Below are 21,277 nucleotides of genomic sequence, written 5' to 3'. Positions count from 1 at the left end.
CACACTGTGGGGGATGGGGATGGGGAGCACATGTCCATCATCTTAGCCCACCCCCCCAGCAAAAATAAAAGTTGGTCCTTAGGTCTCTAGGTAATCCATTCCCAGTGCTTCATCACCTTCCTAGTGAGAAAGCTTTTCCTAATAACCAACCTAAACTTCCCCTGTTGAGGAATGCAGTGCCACTAAGTCAACTGATTCCCTCAGCTGCCTGGATATAAAATGCCATCGGTGCTGTGAGCTAGAATCAAAGCTGAAGCAGAAATCAAAGCAGAATTTTTCTATTCCAGGAAGAAAAATCAGCATCCCCGCTTTTTGGAAAATTCATGTGTGGTATGTGAGTAAATACAGTAATTCGACCTAGGCATTAAAAGAGTGCGAGGTAGCCTGAAACAAAACCTTGTAAAATTAAGGAGCTCCCAACAAGATGATAAGATATAGAAAAAGCTTCTAGTCTTCCTTACCCACCAAAACCAAAATATATTTTGGCCCCTCCAAGATCCACTTAGTATCTAAGACATATCTTCAAGTAAAAAAAAAACAAAAAAAAACAAAACCCCAAACCCAACCACATCCCCTCTATCCTTCATATAAAGGACACAACAATGGCATAAATGATTCTGGTTTTAACAGGCATGAGGGACTTGGCCCCTGAATCCCCCAAAACCCTTTCCTTAAGAGTGTCTAGCACATGGAACTTACGTCCAAGTTCTGTAGACAGTACCAGCAAAATGTATGCTTGCAGTTCTTACACATCATTTGAGCACAGCCTTCATTTCGTTCAATATAGATCCGGCACACTGGACACTGTTTAATTGAAGCCTCTGTGTCAGTTCTGATAAGCGCTCTAGAAGAGTAAAGAAATATTTAAAAAGAGGAAATCAAAAGAATTGTGGCTGGGAGTCTCAAAGGTACAACAACGTCAAGCAGTAGGTACATCATTACACGGTCATGATCTCTAATTCACACCCAGCTCTGTGGCTTGATATGCCCTGTGCTGAGTTTCCTGATTGCCTACAGTCTTAGTCTTAATGCACTGGAAGTGTAAAGTCCAGTACGCATCCTAGAATACATTAAAACATATATGACTTGAGTAGAAAAAAGCAGAGTGACAAATTAAACTTTCAGTTCCATTAACCTTTCATACTACATAAAATAGGTACCCAGAAGACATACTCATATTGCATGGCTCATATTCAGCATTAAAAGGATCAAAAGCCAAATTCAAAGGGCTGCCTGAGCTGGATGGCTGGATAGCTGGGTACCAAGGTTAAGGCACACAGATTCTGTCTATAGTTAATGGCACTCAAGGAAGAGATGCTGCCAGAATCATGTCCAACTGCCTTTGCCCAGTCTGCATAGCCAGGTACCCATTTACAGCTGCATCAACTGGGAACAGCTTTTGTAACAAGTCTAGAGCAGGGCTCAAATTCATGCCTCTGAAGATGTAGTAGGCTGTTGTAATTGCTCTGTCATCAAACCACAGCATTAAAAGAACTGGTCTTCTACATTATGGAAAAAAGCTTATGTAATTTATTAAAACGACTGGACTATGTATTTCAATGTACTGCCCTTGCTGTTGAAGAACAAACTTGGAGATTAAAAAAAACAACAACAACAACCACTTCACAGCTTGCCTTGAGTTTGATAAAGTCTCCAGGCCTATCAAACTGTTTAGTTTTAACTCTTTTAGTTCTTGCAAAAATTGTAGCAATCTTTTGAGCACAACAGACAGTTTACAGATTATACCGTACATGCCACTGAGAACGTAGTCATTTCTGAAAGCACAAATTAGCTACAGACCTTACATAATGTAAAAGCAGGAACACTTAAGGTATGTCAGTTACTAAAGCACTACACAGCCATTTCCAGTACAATGAGCAGAGTGTTGCAAAAAACAACTCCTGTGCATGTGTACAAAAGATTACTGTATCAGACTTGTTTAAATCACACAGATGAAAACATTCTACATCCACTTAATACAAAATTTAGGCCTGACCTACAAGTGCTTTTATATTATTATTAAATATTATTCAACAACGGCAATTTTTCTACTAGACTCAACATTACCAGTGGTATGGATGCTGTTATATCAGTATACCAGTGTTTTGTTTTGTTTTTTTACTGTTATAGCAATGAACTCTACAGAGTAAACAAGGCCTTAAATGACACATGGATGTTCACAATGCTGGATAACCCAATCTTCCTTGAGGACCAACGGAGGTCAAAACCCTAAAAAAGCCCCCACATAGAACATTACTCCTTAATGCAGTAATTACAGCAGCATCTGAATTAGATTGATAAACACTTGCAGATCTGTGCTGTACTAGAAAGATGTTTCATAAAAGTAGAGGATGTGGATTCATAAGGCAAATGAAGCATCCAACACTCATTTTGTACCACTAGTAAAGCTGAACAATTGCAAACCTATGTTGAACTCTGTTCTTACCCATGCTCAGTTGGCATTACAATGGGTTGGTTTTCTTGGCACAAGCTTTCTGGGTGCCATGCTTCCTTGCAAGATGAACAGAACTTCAGGTGACATGCCTGGCATTCTACCGGCACTGCTTGTCCCAAATCATTCAATTCAACATAGCACACAGTCTGGCAGTCAGCATCAGGGCACCACATTCTGTTTGGATCCAGATGAACTTCTGAAATGTAATAAAGATGTGAAAACCAAGAAGTTTAAGTCCATTATATACCCCTTGTTTCACTCCTACTAACATTTCTCTGTCCATACAGGTCCTCTTTCATTGCTCATATACTCATTGGCAATTTTCCTTCTGATTTCCATGGATGTTATATCTTAGATCTTTCTACAGATTTACTGTGACTATGGGGCATTTTGTGAAGACAGCTGCACTGTAAACATTATCAAGATTTTAAGAAGCTCTATCAGACACACACCTCTCCCCTTTCACCACAGGAAGCCTGTGAAAAGTTAATGACAGATTCTGTCAGGTAGTACCTTGTACCTACATTTAGAAGAGTAAGAACAGGTGTACTTGCATTGCTTTGCTCATTCAAAGCATCCTGCAGAAAAAAATTATATGAGAAAATGTATTCTTGCTTATGGACTGGAATGGTATATTTTTCTGGAAGCCCTTGCTGAGCAATACTTGTACTGCTGTGATTCTAAATTTAAACTACTTGTTATCCATGCCCTTGTGTATTCATAGGCAGCACGACTGAATTACAAAAATAGGAATAAATGCTGCTAGGTAAGAAGTCTTTTAAAGTGTGGCATCATTTCCTTCACAATGCCAGACCCGATATGTTCATGTGCCCCTGTAAAAACATGGGCAATTTTGATCTCATATCTCTATGTAACCTTAAAAGTCAAGTAAAGCTTGATGTTGTCTAATTTTCCTCTAATCTGTAAACTCATAAAACCATTACTAACAATCTTATTAACTCATCTTCATTAGAGCTAGGGATAGACATTCAAAAAGCGTGAGCTTGAATTGATTCAACCTTTGCAGGTTAGTCTATGCAGGCTAGGTCTGAACCAGTTTCCAACCATACAGACAATCCCTCTGGACTGAGAAAATTCAGGCACATGCCGGCAGTGGCTCAGGCTAGAAGCCAGGGGACACTAGAGCAGCCCTCCCTTCCCTTGGACAGAGTTGAGCTGAGGGGGGCATGGCCAGGCCCCAGCAGGACTTTCTCATTAGGGAGGTCTGCCTGCACCATCTCAGGTTTTTCCCTGCTAGCACTTTAAGACTAGGGGAAAAGGGGGTGCAGTGCATGCATCTGTTGATGATACAGAGCCTTTCAATTTCCCTCCCTGCTTGTCAGACTGCCTGAAGCAAACTGACAGATAATCAAGGTAGCCCAGAGCTGCTAAGAGTCTTTATCACCCAATTAGCAAAGCAATAGCCTCTCCTCCATTACTTCAAACTCTGCCTACACAGCTTACTGGGGTGATCTATTGATTAGCTCCAAAAGCCCTGTTCTGTCTGCCTGCCTGTCCCAATGAAACTGGAGAGACGCACACAAACACTTCTCACGTTAGCTAGCATGCCTAGGATCTGTGGGGCTGGGGTCTATGATGTAGGAGAAAGGAGGAAGGGGGGTGGGATTTCCTGCTTGAGCAGCGCGGGGGATAGGGCAGGGGGAAGACAGCAGATCCTACTGTGTCTGCAGTCTCTGCCAGAGCCTTATACTAGTACTAACTAGCATATCACATGATGGCTATGGTCCGTGGTGTGGGAGCGGGGAGGAAGGGATCCCTGCTGAAGCAGCAAGTAGGTGAGAGGGGAAGGGAAGGGAGGCACAGGGAAGCCAGCAGACCCTGCTGCATCTGCCAGTCTATGCCAGAGGAGCTATGGCCAGGGAGCAGAGGCGAGGGGCCAGCCTTGCTGTGAAGCAGAGAATTCCCCCAACCTAGAGAGCATGCCCAGCATGCCAGGTGTCTGGTTCATCTTAAACCAGCAAGTGGCCTGGGACAGACATTGCATAAACCGGTTTGACCCAAATTAGTTAAGTCTGATACCATGGGTGACTGGTGCCTCCTCTTGAGTCGGGGGGCACGTGCCCCAATCACGCTAACCAGGGAGGTAGGGGGGGCAGCAGCTGATTGCACTCACCAAACAGTGGCCACGCCACTTTTAGAAGTGACCGTGGGACTTCCAGAAGTGGCACAGCTGCTTTTGCTGGTGGCCCTGCTCCCTGGCCGGCACAGGTGCTCCTGCCTGCCCATCGCCTAAACAGGGAGCACGGCCTTACAAGAGGGGTACCAGCACTCTCAGGGGGTGCACGTACACCCCCATGCACCCCCTATGCCTTGCCACTGTCTGATACTACATTCAACCAGGTTTTTCTCAAACAGGTTTCAGCCATTTTCAAACTGGTTTATATGCACTGAACATCTGTTCTGTTACAGGTTTAAACCAGTTTCTGATCACTTAAACCAGTTTCTGTGTAATGTCTGTCCCTAGCCTAAAAGGTCAATATTTGTCAGATGTTATCACACAATCTTAGATACCTTTGTTACCACTTGGATGTAGACACTGTGTTGCATACACTCACCAAGATGTGTGAATGTGAGTACCTTTTTCCACTGCTACTCCCCCTTGACCCAAGAAATCTGCACTTGAAGTGAACCCCAACTGGATGATAATCACTAGGCACATCTACACGTCACCATACAGCAATGTTGCTATGGCACTGTACTTAAGTACTTCGTTTTGGAAGTACTAAAGCGTGGTGCGGTACGAGCTGTTATTGTGCCATGTGCATGGTGCTTGAGTAAATTTCCCAGCTACCTCGCTATAGTGGCACGCTATACTGGGAGAGCACACCATTCTGGTGATGTACTTGGTGATCACGTGTTGGCCCATGTGATTGCTACATTGCCATAGTGTGCCACGCAGTGATGTAACGTATTGCTACATTGCCTTAGGGCAACGTGTAAACATGCCCACTGTGAAGCAGTTTCTCCTTGAGACTTCTCAAAAGGCAGATTTCCCTGCTTACATGCATGACCTGGAAGAGCCCAACCTGCACGTTACCACAGTATCACTGCAAAAGTTTATCTGGAGCTTACAGTTTACAGCAGCACATGTAAACTGCAACTCCTCCTCCTCAGGGAGCTTTTGGGAACAGCCACAGGAAATGGATGGGGGTGACAGCCTTAAGTAGGACTGGTCTAGTTCTCAGTTATTCTTCAACACATCTAATGGGACACCTTTTCCAGTAAACCTCCATTGGAACTCACCTCACAGAATGCTCAGTGAGGCCCAGACAGCTTGCTATGCAGCGAAACAAATCCTGTGCCCTGGGAGCCAGAGACTAGAAAATGTGCAGATAGAGAAATGCTCACTGGGAAATCAGAGAATGGAACTTTTGCCAAACACTGGAATAGTGGAGGGTCTTCAAATTTCAAACCCAGTTTGAAATTTCATGCTAAGATCTTCCATGTTTTTAATGAGCCACATCAAAGCCTTTGGTTTGACCATCCTTATACCTTGATTCAAGCTAACTGAATTTTGAATAAATGCTGCTAGGTAACACATCTTCTAAAAGTGTGGCCTTTACTTCACAACATCAGAACCAATATATTCATGTGCCCCTGTAAAAATGCAGGCACTTTTGATCTCACAGCTCTGTGTCCATTAAAGTCTAACCGAAACAGAAATATTTTTGTTTAAGCCGCAGTTGCTGAGTTCCCTGAACTCCCCCCATGGGAGCTCAGAGCAGTCCAGATTAGAATTAGGCATATTTTTATGTGAATAGTTGCAAATTCATAGCAAAAATGCACCACCTCAGAATACCTTTGCAGTTAGGGCACTCACCCAAGAGGTGAGAGAGAGAGCCATGTTCAAATCAGCTCTTTGCAACCAATCTCTGGGTTCAGGGCAGAGCTTTGACTCTGGGACTCCCAGCTCTCAGGTGAGTGTCCTAGCCATCAAGCTACAGGACATGTCAGTGTGGAGTATCTGCAGTTCCTCCTGTTGTGCAAAATATTTAAGCAGTCATTAAGCAAGAGAGCAACAATGACTCTAACCTCCTGATTAGACAACACCTGGGTTCCAGTCAGTGCTCCAATTAATGGGTCTTTATTTATTAATAATCATCTGCAAAAGTGGAACAGTGTTAACAGGAGAGATTTAGAACACCACACCTGAGATGACTTCATCACCTCATGCTTGGGAGATGGGTGACATGGGTTCAAATCCTGGGGCAGAAGAGGGAATTGTGCATCCTTGATACGTACACTGAGTGTACTAACTTGCCTCTTCCTCAGACAGCTGTGTAAATCTGCCTTTCTATTTCCTCTGCTTTTCTTATGAGCCCCAAAACAAAACATTCTGTTTGGCTTAACACAAAGCACAATGTTTTGGCTCTTAATTTTGGCAAGAAAAAAGCACACCAATATTTTAATCTAGGATTGACCCAAATTGATTAATCCATATAATGATTACTACTGTTTTGGGTTCATATGCCAAACTGAAAAAAATCATTATTCACACAGCACTACTTTAGCACCTCCCAAGCTATCCTCCAAACTATATGGGATCATGCTACAACATGACACGTGCATATTGTACATATTGTTCACTGAACCTAGCCCCTGCAACTACAGAGGTATAACAGGAAGAATGGATTTCCCCCCCCCCACCCATCAATACAGAGCAGTAAAAATGAAACAAATTGTCCAATATAAACAACTATGTGGCATACTCTGGAAACTTCAGTTCTTTCAAAAATAAAGGTGAGGGAAGACAGGGAAGGAAGTCTGCTTTAGACATCCAGTTATCAGGTTTTTTAAGCTTTACAGATTTACAGGAATCATTGTAGCAAGATATAAGTGATTCATGAAATAAAACTTTCTGCCCATCCATTTCACAAAGAATATATAGGTGGGACTTTACCTTCACTGCTCAGTTGTACTATTTGATTTAATATGGAGCAGAAATTAAACCAGAAAGAAACACTAAGCCTAGAAAGCGGCAGTTAAAAATAACCAAATAAATAAAGGAAATGCATTACTTTACAAGGTTGTTAAATATTTGTGGTTGGGTGGTTATTTTTCTCCAAGTCTCACTACTTGTGTAGCCAACCCAATTCATGGTTAAGGAGGGATGTCTCCCAAACACCAGACCAATCCCACACCATAGTGGCTATGATCTGGTCAGCTCTCACAAAACCAGCAGTTAGGTAAGATCTGGGAGAAAGCCTAAGAAAATAGCATATGCTACAGGAAGTGGCATTTCTGGATCAGTGGGTAATACTCTTTCCTTTGAATCGGTACTGAGCCAATGCCTTTCATACAGTGTAAAGGGAAAGCATGGCATTAAATGTGCTACATTTTCGATTCAACATAAAATAGAGGTCCTGATCATTTGTGGTCCCTAGCAACCACATGCAAGTTTTCCCAGTAACAGAAATACAAACCATGTATTGTGTCCAAATTCCACTCGGTGAACTGCATTCCAGTTACCTCAGGTGGGCACAGTCTTCTTTAATTCCCACCCTAAACAGTTTTACTGTGCTACTATCCACCAGGGGTGGATCCAGAGGCAGTGTGGTGTCATGGTTGCACCCCCTTTGGCCGTGTTCTCAGTGTAGAGTCTGGTCAGGGACTCTGCTTTCATGAGCCAAGGGTCCAAGTGCTGCTCATTCCCTCCTTTTCCCTCATGTTGAATTCAGTGAGAAGTAGAGAGGGAGGGGAAAGGCTAACAACAGCAGTGTTCACCTTCTGGCGTGGTCAGAGCTCCATGCTTATGCAGAGTGTTCCACCACTAGCCAGGTACACCAATTCCCCCTTGCCCCATTCCTAAATCTGCTACACTTAACCACAGTTAAAGAACTCCAACTTTTCACTGCAAAGAAGGCTGCACTGATTTAGTGGATGATCCCCTATTTATTAATAGGATTAAATATTTAGTAGAGTGAAGAGGCCTAGATATCCAAGATTCTCTACAAACATATAGAAACACCTGGCCTCTGCTCAAAGAGTTTACAAACTAAGATGGTAATTGGCAGAAACGAGGGACACAGGTACATCTGCTCACCTTAAAAACACTAACAAAGAAAGCACAACTAATCCCAACTTCCCCTCAAGCCACTATGAACTGTCTGATTTCTTACAGCCATCTCTCTCAACAAAAGATGCGTCTTGAAGATAAATTTGAAGGACAAGAGGGTAGTGGCTCTGATAGTCACTCCAGGATTGGTGTAGCATGCCCAAGAGGGAGAAGGAGCAGGAAGGTGTGTGCAGAAGCCAGCAAATGATGCTGATGTTGGCAAAGTAAAGGAGCTGAAGGAATTTTAGTGGGAGGCAATTAAACAAACAGACTCATAGGTACGGGCAAAATTGTGAAAGGTACTGGTGGTGAGAAAAAGCACCTAGACCTTGATGCAGTAGGCCTGTGGTAGCCAGCAAAGTGGTATTATCAGAACAGTCAGAAGAAAACGTCTTAGTAATGCTAAAGCAGATCTGAGGGTATTCAGAAGTCTGGAAAGGAGGAGATTATAATAATTAATATGGGATGTGGAGATTACTAGGATGACAGGGTTGCCTGTCATAAAGGGAAAAGAGCTTAGAAAAATTACAGAGGAAGAAGTGGGAGAATTTGGACACAGCCTGAGACATTTAGGGTAAAGGGAAGAAATTAAAAATGACAGTTATGGCTGTAAGTGTGTGGGAGGTTGTTGGTGTTGTCAGAAAAGTGACAGAATGGGGAGGATGGGGGTAGAGTGGAGAAGAGCTGGAGATCAGGAGTTCCATTACGTAGAAAGAGGTGATTGCCTAAGAGAATTTTTAGAGTGGCACAAATTGTGAGCCAATAGATGGTGCTGGCCTTTGCCACACATTAAAACAAAAATCAGTGGCACAACAAAAAGTTCTCACTTCTTGGCCTCTTGAGGGCTAAGATCAAGTATAGACTCTGCTGCTATATGATGAGATGTCTATTAGCTCTGTATGGGAGAGTACAGGCGGCCGTATCCTCCAGCAACCATGGGCAGATGTTTTGGGGTCTTGAGAGTCTCTCAAGCCTCCAAAGCACCTGCTCTCTTCCCTGCTTACAGGGAGACACTGCAAGTAATCTCAGGATGCCTCTACATACATGGGGAAGTTGGGGTTCTCTACTCAGCAGGGAAAGTGGCAAGTTCACATTGTCCCTTATCCCACACCGCAGGCAGAACAAAGGTCAATGTGTGGTTCATCCAATGTTCTGTGACACATTGCAGCACAGCTGATCTGCTCCATTTGGTGATGTCTATTTCTCGCCATTTTGACCAGGTTATGTTTCAGCTGACAATGCAGCATCTAGTAGGAGAGGTGAGACTATTACTATCATCCCCATTTACAACTCTTTCTTATCTCCAAAAAACAAAAACAAACCCAAAGACAATTTTTCCAATACTTTGTTAAAAACAATCAAGTTAACATATTCTAATAGCCTTCACTTTTTTAATCCTTTAGCCTGGACCACAGGAGAGTAGTGTTGGAAGGGATTTCAGAAGGTCATCTAGTTCTGCCCCCTGCACAAGGCCAGATCACTCTTTAAGGATATTAAGTAAAAGGATATTTACTTTAACTCTGAAGAGTTTGCCTATATTTTTCTGTTCTTTCTATCAAACCCCAAAGAAGAGGTCACTTGTTATACAAAAAAAGAAAAACTGCAATGATTTCCCAAAGACTTACATGAAAAGAGGAATCAAAATAAGAGATGATTATAGAAATAAATGTGCCTCTTGATTTGGATCTGTGGAAACTATTATAGCTGCAATCTAATGTGCCTTTTGCAATCTGCATTTAACTATGTTTTTTAAATTTATCATGCTAAATCAGTGGTCTCCAACTTTTTTAAAGGTGAAGATCACTTTCTGAAATAAAGGGTAACCCAGGATCTACTGCCCTCCCACCTCCCACCCCACCACCTTGCCCTGCCCTCCCCACACTGGGCTGGGTCAGGAGCACCCTGCTGGGATCAGCAGTGTAGTGCTCTTCTATTTCCTGGTGCTGCCTGGGCTTACTCCTGCCCAAGCCCCAGTAGTCTCCTAGCCCCAAGGGCTCTGGGCTGCTAGTTCCTGCCTTCCCAGCTCTTTTTCTCCCCGCCCCACCCCAATCCCAGCCAGGTGGAGCTGCGCCCTCTCTGGCCCAGAGCTGTGGTGGGGCTGGTGTGGGGAGTGGCCAGCAAGCAGAGGCAGATTCTCCCCTCATCTCTCAGCATTTCTGGGACCCTTCTCAGCCTCAGGATGCAGGCCTTCCTGCTCTGCCAAGGGGAAGCGGGTTTCAGCTGGAGTCCAGCACTGGGAGCGGGATGGGGGAGGCTGGGACGCAGAGCCTGGCAGGCAGGGGGGCGAACAGCGCCTTGCTGGGCACAGCCCGCATGGGGCAGAGCAGACTGCCCCAGAGCCCTCCTTCTCTGGCCCAGGTGCAGGACAGATGCAGACAGGGAAGTCCTGGAGCAGGGTTGGGTCCCAGCCGACCTCCCAAAGTAGAATGTTCACTTCCAGTGACATACTAAACTTATAATTCATAAACCCTCAGTGTCAAAGAGGCTATTCATTTTTAACCACTTTAAAAGAAGAAGGGAGCACCTGTCAGCTGTTACAACATAACATATTGTATCTGTATGCTCCTATGACAATACAAACTAGCTAAATTGCTAAAATTTGAACCCTGAATGAAACTGAATTAACCTTGCAATGTTTTTGTTATGCTTGCATTGCTACAGGATCATGTGGACATAACAGGTACATCATAACAGATTATATCAGTATAATTTGATATTGATACAACTGATATGTCTGTATATACTTATACTTGTTTTAGGACAAGGCACTAGTTAATAATAATGAGCAAGATCATGTCCTCCGTGGTAAAACAATCAAAAAGGAGCTTCTAGAAGAGAACCCCAGTGAAGATTCCCTTGTAAGTGTTTTCTCTACGTCATCCCATCATAAAAACTGAGTTTACCCCACACTGAAAGCAGAAACTTCAAAGATCTGCATGGATGTATGGAAGGCTAGGACATACCACAACTCTCCATCAATACTAATATTTGACACACTGCTCCTTTTCTGTCATCTGTACCTGCCTTCCTGCACTCTGAAGCTAAGATAACACAGTTTGGGGCAAATAACTTTGAAAATGTTGCCAAGAATCCAAAAAGCCTAATTGAAAGATTTATTTTACACGTTATTTTACAGGGCACATCTACACATCACCCTACAGCAATATAGCAATGAGCTACGTTGCCATACAGCGCACTATGGCCAGGTAGGAATCACACATGTCTATACATGATCTTGTGCTATGTTGCAGTAGTGGTATGCTCCATGCTTATTGTGCACCGCTATGGTGACATAGCAGAGAAATCTAAGCATGTACTGCCCATGTGATGCAGTACCCACCAACTGCACCAACTTTACTACTTCCAAAAGGAAGTATGAAAGCATGGTGCCATAGCAACATCATCATGCAGCAAATTGTAGACATGCCCAATGTGTAGCTGAGTACCTTTCTTCCACTGTAGTCTTTGAAGTTGCAAATAAAAGCCTCACTGTGAGCACCAACTTATTGGCTACTTGTACTTAACTATATCAAAATGAAGTTTTTCCACAAACCTCCAAGTCTTTGCTTGAAAACGCAGTGCTTTGTGATAGTCAAAATTAATCCTTCCTCCCCCCTCCCTTTTAAGCCAAGGTAATATAAATATAAAATAAATGGTCCAAACCTCGTTCAAATTTCAGTCGCTGATATAACTGAAACTGATCAACAGGTACCAAACAGGCAATCTGAAAGGAAAAACATAAGGATAGGAAAAAAATGTTAGAGTTTGACTCTTTTGAGTATAATCTTAAATCAACTTTCCTTTTCTACTGTCCTTCCCACCCCCCACAAATATTACTCAACACTTAGACTTACAAGTCCAGAAAAAAGGAATGTCTTCCATTTCAGTCGCATGTCCTTCTAACTTAGCCCATGTATTTATTACCTTATATATGAACAGCATTCTAAACATTTTAGAAACATATTTCCTGTAGATTTAGTACTAATGGAAATTAACAGACTGGATGCTCTAGAGATTTAAATCTGCTATATACACACACACACAAAGATGCAGCAAACATAGAAGTCTCCCTCATCTATGCTTCTAAAGTTTGATGATAAGGGTTATCTCGAGGGATCCAAAGGTTGTTTTCTCTCTATTTACATTCCTTCCTTGGTCTTGTGGCTACAACGGACACGACCAGTGATTCTAGATTCTGCGATCCACGTATTTGTGAATCCCAGTTCCTGGGATATTAACTGAAGTCACTAAACCCATTTCACATCATGAAGGTAACTAAAGAGAGGTTAGCTCGTGTGTGTGTGTGTGTGTGTGTGTGTGTGCGTGTGTGCGTGCGTGTGTGTGTGTGCATACATACTATGTATGTATATTAACAACCTAGGCTGAATTAGACTAACTCATAACCTAGAGCTGAAAAGCTCTATCCTCCATTATTAGTCCAAGACACACACTTAGAGAGGTTTCTTTAAACTAGTATACATCAGTACATTTTTGTTGAAGCCAATAATGTTATACTAATTTACACCAGCTGAAGATGTGGCATTCTGCTCTTTGATACTGAGCCCATCATCTGTATCTGAATAGTGTACATCACTCTAAACCAGGGGTGGGCAAAATCCAGCCCACAGGTCTGATTGGGCCCACGGTGGACTCCATTTCCCAGGTCTCCCCTCTACCCCCATATTGCTCTGGCAGATCTCCATGGAGACCCCAGGAGCAGTAGGGCCATAAGAGAAGGGAGCCAGTATCTCCATGGAGACCAGCCTGAGACACTGGCAGGGCATGTGACTGGGCAAGGAGCTGCTCCAGGGCTGGGGCCAGGATCTTTAGGCAATGCCAGTGTAGGCTGGAGCCAGAGCAGAGCCATGATCCATTGCCCCAGGAGTGTGCAGGCAGCGGATTGCAGCTCTGTCCTGCCTAGCTGAGGGCATTGTCACTGCTGCAAAATCCTGCCCTGGCCCTGGAGCAGCTCCCCACCCAGCCACACACCCTGCCCTGCACTGTGGGCCGGTCTCCATGGAGACCTCGGCCCCACAATGTCACAGCCCCACCAATCCCGGGGTCTCCGTGGAGACCTGCCAGAGCAATGCAAGTGGGAGCTGCTGGCTGGATGCACCATTTTGCCCAACCCTGCTCTAAAAACTGTCTGCAATAATTTTTGAAGGTTTCCATTAGGCCACCTAAGCATCTTCTCTTTTCCACTGAGAAGTCCAGCTCCCTTACCTTTTCCTCATATGTCAGGATTCTTTTGAGGGACTGAGCAACTGCAGCTTCTACAGATATACATTCATAATTTCTGAGAGGGGGTAGAAGCTCTTAGCACAGCACATGAAACACTGTGGCATCATAGCCCTCAGATTCCAGAGGTAGGGCCCAATCAATGCCTCACTGAGGGAATATCAAACTGGTATCAAAACACCTTCATGGCATCAGCCTAAAAAAGAATTCAAAACAGTAGGGAAAAAATCCTGTTCTCCTCCTTGTGGATGGCTTTTGCCAGGGTGAATGGAAAAGGAAATAAAAGCAAAGAATAGATTCATTTTTATGTAATAACTGTCGTTATTTTATTAAAAGATAGAAATCAATCAGTCTGGAATATAAAATTACATTTAAAAGGCAGCTATTTGACTTAAATCCTTGTTATATACAAACAATAATGTCACTAACATCAAAATGTAAGTGTTCTAGCAGTGCTTAAAAGATTTGTAACCAAGGAAATGAAAGGATTAGATAGCAGATTGAAACATTGGCAGGTCTTTGCAGTTTCAGTTGAGTCATCCATAGGCTTATGCTTTGAAATGTTTATTTTTTTTCTAATTCAATAATTGATTAAATACAACTTAGCATACATTGTCTTTTAAAAGGATAAATCATTTTTTCTTTTATATCTCTCTAGGGTACAAGGAACTGCTAAATTTTTATCAGTTTAAAGAAAACATTCTTAGAAATATAGCAAGAACTAACCGAAATTAGGAAAGATGAAAGTTAGAAAATTTCAGCAACAAATGATGTGAATCAGTGAGCATTATAAATAACTACAAGAAGTATGCAATGCTGGTATTATCCATATTCTGGACTTGAAATCTAAACAGAGTTTGGAGAACAGTTAGGCCATCTGCTTTTCAGGCAGATAGCTATTTAAAAGTGTGTGTGGTATCATGAATGTACTAAACAGTACTTCTCAAGTCTGACTTCTATTCTTCTAGTATTGATGATTTTTTTTATTATTATTTTGACAAACAGCTTCTTGAGATTACAGTTTTATTTATCCTGAGGTTTTCAGAAGTATTCACCATTGGCCTCACTTTACAACTATGCAAAATAAGGTCAATACCAAGAACTTTCATTTCTTTTGTTTAAATAGAAGTCCCTTACTGGCAGCATCTGCTCACTATTCAGCACCTATGGACTTACATCTCCAGAGATAGGAACCCAATACCTAGGAGTTTTAGACCACGTAGTCACACTACCAACAGCACTATGAGACAGAAATAAATCTTGCTACTAGTTTTAAAACCAGTCACCCCTGGTTCACAAGAACCTTAGGGAACTAGACTGTTATTCATAGCTCTGCTTAAAGTCAATGAATATATTGTGGAGTGCACAATGGTTCAAAGTTCATTGTAGACTTTATTCCTTCCACATATATGTGCTCATTGCAAAACAAGACAAAACAAGCTAAAAACCAAAATTCCCAAAACACCCTAACCCTGAGAAGCGATGTGTGTTTCTTAACAAATATTATAAGGGCAAGCCTATAGAAAAAGGTTAAATATAGAACATTTAATTATACTGTGAATTTAGAGACTAATTGCAATATACACCTGATCTTTGAGATTTCAGTGGGATTTGGATTAGGTCCTACATTATGATACAGGCAGAGAAGTACACTGAAGTAGCTCAGCTGTAGGCTAAGGAGCCAGAAGACTCTGCATTCTACTTCTAGCAGTGTCATTGACTTACTCTGATCTAGAGGCAAATCAGGTAACCACAGTTCTGTCTTTAAAAAGAGAGACACTACATAGTCCTCTCAGGAGTGATTGTAGGGTGCATGTAAAATTTCTGAATAAATGTGTTCTACAGGTACGAAATATTACCAATTCTTTCCTGCCCATTGATGTGTGGAAATCATCTTGCATAAGAAATATTCACTCTCTACTTAACAATCAAAAACATAATCCATCTGGGTTATGCAAGCAGGGCTAGATTCTGAGCTATGACTAAAATACATTTGGAAGGAGGAAGGTAGCATATGTGATTTTACGCTGGCTTGTCACTTCCTGTACCCAGGGCTGACTATTGCCAGCCCTTGTCCCTCTACCTCTTGGCCAGTGAATCTTTGCAGCAATTTAGAATTGCAGAAGCACTCCTGTGACATCCCCGTCTCTGGGAAATGCTGTGGAAAGTAGGAAGCATAATGTTAATTTCTTCATGCCACAAAAATTATTGGGTGGACAAACAAATCAAGTTTCCTGGTTCCTTTGTACAACTGGAACTCAACAAGGACAAAGCAAGGCTAAGGACCTGTCCCACAAACATCCCAGTGTTCCAGCTGCCTTAAGAAATACCCAAATTGATTCCTTCAAAAAAATACCATCGTGCCTGCTGTACATGTGACCGTAGGAGATGCCAATGGTCTGAGTTATAACATGCAGTGATTATTACTTATTCAAGCCATTGCATTTCATAGGAAAGAAGTGGCACTTCCCTGCTTTGGGAAGATTTTCTGAAAGCAAAGGTGACAAGGTTGAAAAGAAATATCGATGTTCATCTCCTCCCATTCTGGCATTTTTTTGAGGAACACTTAGCTGATATTTTACATTTCCTACTGCCTGGCAATCCCATTCATATCCCAATAATCCACAACCACGTATATCTATGCACACCCAAAGCTTCTACATCAGGAATCAAAACAACAAGCTTGATTAAAAAGTAGCAAGGGAGGAATAACAAGTATTCATCTAAACGGAAAATGCTAAAATTTATTCTGGATTAAGAAATCAGACATGGAGGCTGGTTCAGAAATGCCAAAGGATACATTTCAGAGAGATTTTTTTTAATTATGTTAATGTTCCTATACAAATGTACATGGATAACAGAAACTAAATGCACTTTTGTGAAAAGCTTTACAAATATATACTTGACATTTAGCTTCTGATTTGTCTATATATATTAGGAACTTGTACACCTATGCACTTCTCTTACAACAATAAGACTTTTTGTCTTAAAAAACAAAAAGATTGTATGAAATGCTGATAAACTTCTTGAGACACTGTGCCTTAGAAGTAGATAGTGAGGACCATTTAAGTTTATTCAACAAATGGGTTGTTGATATTATCTCTGGAGTTCAATACTGTGGATTGCCAAGAGAAGAAAACAAAGAAAAAAGATAAAAAGCAGAAAGAATAAGGTTCATTGCCAGATTGTTCTTTATACTAGAAGCAGCACTCAGAAGCACACCAGAAACAATTTACTCATTTATTTCACTGGTCAACAGATTGGAAGGAGTAAAGCCAAGGCTCTACATACTATCTTCATCATCTGCCCAAGCTAGGAGGTGTACCACATAGATATGGCCTGTGCTTATACTCTCAGTCTTACAGTGGAGATGTAGAGAGATCACAAAGGGACACATGAACAGCTCTCACTTCCCCTCCTGCTCAGGAGCAGCCATGTGAATCGGCATAGGGTGGCACGGAGCCCTGGTGTCTGATCCCAGTTGGCAAGGTCCAATTCAGACTGCGGACTGGCCTGCACAACTCACAGCCTGCAGGGCCTGAAGATCGAGCACCGCTTCTTTAGAAGATGGATACTAGCACTGTTAACTCTAGCCCAGTGTAAACAGCATAGATTAGCTGTAATTTTAGGGATGGCAGCAGAACGAAAAATGGCAAAACTGTGCTAGCAAGAGTAGAATCAGGCCTGGTTTATTTTTAAAAATCCCCAGTGAAAAGGATACAATTTAGTCACATACATATAGGCACTCTGCAGTCATCCAGTTCTATAAGCCTTAGACAATATGGCAAATTGGAAATAGTGAACAAAACAGAAATAGAGTACCACAGAACTACAGACTGTGGCCAACAATGACCAGATGTGCAGTGACTGGTACTGCTATAAGAGTCAGCATTATGTAATCAGCTAACATTCTCCCTTGTTTTCAGCTGCTAAATTAAAATTAAAAAAAAATAAAATACAGTAAATACATCCTTAATTTGACTTTGGAGACTGCTATCTTTGCCAGAGAGGTTTGTAGCAGAAGCTCTTAAGTTTTCTCCACAACCTGCTTGAGTACCTGGACATTAACTTTTTGTATCAAGAAAAATGTCTTTTTCTTGGTACAAATATAAACCCTGCCCAGGGCCTTAGAATACATAGGCCAGTGATTCTCAACCAAAGTGCCCTGATACCTAGACTGCCTTGAGATCTTTTCAAGGGTGCCAGGTAATGGTAGCACAGTTATGTGTACAAGTGTGATTGACAAGATAAACCCAGAGATTTCAAATAGAAATCCATAGCATTTAAAATAGTCTGACCTGGTGTGGTCTTCCTGAGCTTCTGGCAGTAGAAAAAGTGTTCTATTATTATTCTGTAATAAAAAAAAATTGAGTGGAAACAGAAGACAGGTATTTTCCAAGGGGTGCCTTGAGTATAAGAAGGTGGAGAACCATTGACATAAGCCTTGCCTACTGGGGATTTTCTCTAATTCAGCTAATTAGTGTAAATACAATGGTGGAGTTTACCTCCGTTTGAAAGCAGAGTAAGCCGCCCCAGTGCAAACTATTTTAGCATGTATATACATGAGGTATGAAGCGGTGAATTTATACCAGTAAGGGCTTGAGGCAGATAAGGTCATCGAGTATAGAACAATGTTCCACTGGCAAGAAGGACTGGATGACATAGCAAGTTTTTTCTAACTCTTAACTACCAGGAACAAATCCAAGCTGTTTTCAAGGTGATTGGGTCTCAAAAGACAAATAACTTGTTTGTCATCAAACACAATTGTCTATTAACACTTTAAAAGAAGCTACATAACAGGCAACTGTTGTTTTAGTACAATGGACCAAGATTTGAACTAGACCTAGAGCTGGTTAAATTTTTTTTCAGTGGAATATTTTTCTTTTGAAAATGCCATTTTGTCAAAACCAAAAAAAACTTTTCCCAGGAGCATCTCAGTTTTGTTTAGAATAAAATGTATGTTCATAAAGTCGAAAGAAGCAGTTCTATTTTTTTTCTGGAGTTTTTTTAAGGTCAAAATAGCAAAACTATAGAATCTATAAAAGAATTATATATATATGGGACCAGAAATCATCTAGTCCAACCCCCTGCTCTGAATGTAATGTTTCAGTTTTTTAAAAGAAAACATTCTAATCAACGTAAAATATTTTAAATTGATTTTTTCAAAGAATTTCATTTTTTAATTTTGATCCAAGTCAAAACGCAAGCATGTTTTGAAGTCTTGAAATTTTTCAGACAAAAATTTCAGTTTCCCTACAGCTCTGACTTAGGGCAGAGATACCTTAGAACAAATTTAAATTTTAAAAACTTTAAATGTTTATGTACTTGTTAAAAACAAATGACAATACCGTGATGAAAACTGGTTACTGATACTCAAGTGACTGGTGCTTTGAAAGAAACAAAACCACCATTACCACAGTGCTAGAGTAATGCTAAAGAGAACAGAAAAGATGCAGACAGAAGTGAGGCGCTGGATGGACTGGAGCCCCTGATCTTGAGAGATGGGGCTTCAATCCACCTACCCTCCTCTTGCACAGTTTGACAAACCCTAGAACAGACCTCCCCCTTCCCTGCCTTCTCCCCTTCCCATCCTCAGACAGCACCAGGGAAGGAGTTAGATTGCTTCAGCCCAGCCACCAGAACAAACAGAAGTTAATGAAGGTTCTGTGCTTTGGAGCACCTTCATTTGAACCCTCATATAACAAGGGTTCATTTGGCACAGAACTGGAGTGCTCAGCAGTTGTGCTCTTCTATTTATGTATGCCTATAGAGCGCTTTCAAGGGACTAATAATGCGACAAATGTAATTTCTGTCTGCCCCGTAACTCTTTCTAAAGAACATTAAAATTATAAGTTTTCCACTCAAGACTTCAGCAACATAATTAAATAACCACTGGGCTCAGTCTTCAAATGTTATTACATATGAATTCAAAATATTGGTGGCTTCCTTGTTGTGGTGAAGTGGGGCTCTCTGCCTAGCCACAGTGCTAGATGCCCCACTTGCCTTTGGTCATGCTCCCCACCTGACTTACCTGCCATGCCTTGGGTGGCAGATGTACCCTCTTTTGGGCCTCTCCCACGACCCTCACCAGGGTAGCACCCAGCCAATTACCCTTCCAGGTCTAAGCATACTCAGGCCCCTACCGGGACAATACTATATATATATACACACATATATACACATACACACACACACACACACACACTGGACCCTCAGCCCTCTGGTTCTTTTCCCCCTTCACTGGGACTCCCCATCTCTGCTGCCCCCTCCACTCAGGGCTCCACACCGCCCCCTCCACTTGGGACTCCACACTGCCCCCTCACTTGGGGCCATGGGGCTTCACTCCCCAGTGGGCTCAGGTGGCCATAGCCATGCCTGGCCCCACTCTCCCTCCTCAGCGTCTCCTGGGGTCTTGCATCCCACAGGGCTCAGGTGGCTTCAGCCGTGCCTGGGCCCCAACTACCTCTGGTGTTACCTAAACCTCCCTGAAGGCAAGGGCTAGGGTTAAGGCACCCCTACCCACCTTTCACTCGGGTGATTACTGGCCTGGCGTTTTCTGGGGGCTCCCGCACCACTGAGAGACTCACCAGGCCACCCACTCCCAGCAGGGTGCAGCGTTACGTCATGCCCAGGACCAGGAGCCTCCTGACCATCCCCCTACAGCTCCTGCCCTTACCTCCAGGTTGTTATGAAGCCTCACAGCCAGGCAATGTTGCTGCCTGGGCTGCCAGCAGTGAGCTGCCCTATTTATATGGGTGGCCAGAGCTCTAAAATGGCCACCGCAATTAAGCACCTGCTGGCTGCTTGGCCCCCAGTCTTAAAGTGGAAGGCACTGACAGTGCCCTGCCACACACCTTTCCCCTTTAAAAGGGTACATGGGGGATGGTTTCCCCTGCTGCTCCTTGAAGCAGGCTTCCCTCAGAGCCTGTGAGAGCCCTAAAGTGGTGAGCACCCCAAAAGGTGCTCCACCACACACCTCCCCCCTTAGAATGAGATCCTGGGGGCTTCATTTGGCCGATTTCCCTCCTGGGCTCTGCCCCAGCCTACTGCAGCCCCTGCCACATGGTGAGTATAAGGGAGTGGGGCCTAGGAGCGGCCGTGAACTCCCTAGCGCCCCCTACCGTCACGTTAGGGTGGACTAGGCACCCTCGAATCCTCGCCCGCCACGACTTTGCTGTTGAATAGGTTAAATGGGAGGCCGCCTTTGTTCCCCTAGTGAACGGTATGTGTGTTCTTGCCCCTACTCCAAATGGGGCGCCTCTGTGCGCCCCTCTCTTAAGGGGTATGCGTGCCTCCAAACCTCCCCTTTAGCATGCCCCAAGCCTCGCAGCTGTTCCGTGGGACGTTGTACAGTCCCCTGCCTCTCAGGTGCTCTCTCCCTGGCACCCTGGGCTCGTTGCCCGCCTGGCGCCCCCTGGGCCGGGCTCCTACCCACCGGCCTGTTACCAGCGCCTAGGGCCTGTCTCTCCGCTGTTCGGCTCCTACCAGCACCCCTGGGCCTGGCGCGT

The 21,277-nt window shown here is 43.1% G+C and overlaps 1 protein-coding gene across 3 annotated transcripts in view; it reads right to left on the bottom strand.

Annotated features, from left to right (window-relative positions):
• The window catches only part of RNF144B (ring finger protein 144B), a 135,196-nt gene that overhangs the window by 4,261 nt on the left and 109,658 nt on the right, over positions 1-21,277 (bottom strand). For all 3 annotated transcript variants that reach the window (XM_019543947.1, XM_019543953.1, XM_019543940.1), the window contains 3 exons: positions 12,195-12,255; positions 2,447-2,651; positions 700-844 (listed from right to left, as the gene is read on the bottom strand). In XM_019543947.1, the coding sequence (XP_019399492.1) occupies positions 700-844; positions 2,447-2,651; positions 12,195-12,255 (411 nt within the window). The remainder of the gene's footprint in view (positions 1-699; positions 845-2,446; positions 2,652-12,194; positions 12,256-21,277) is intronic.

The sequence above is a fragment of the Crocodylus porosus genome, unplaced genomic scaffold (assembly GCF_001723895.1).
Source record: "Crocodylus porosus isolate Cpor-Errol unplaced genomic scaffold, CroPor_comp1, whole genome shotgun sequence".
In the NCBI taxonomy this organism is placed as follows: domain Eukaryota; kingdom Metazoa; phylum Chordata; order Crocodylia; family Crocodylidae; genus Crocodylus; species Crocodylus porosus.
The sequence above is the reverse complement of the archived record's forward strand: the minus strand, read 5'-3'. Positions and strand labels throughout refer to the sequence as shown.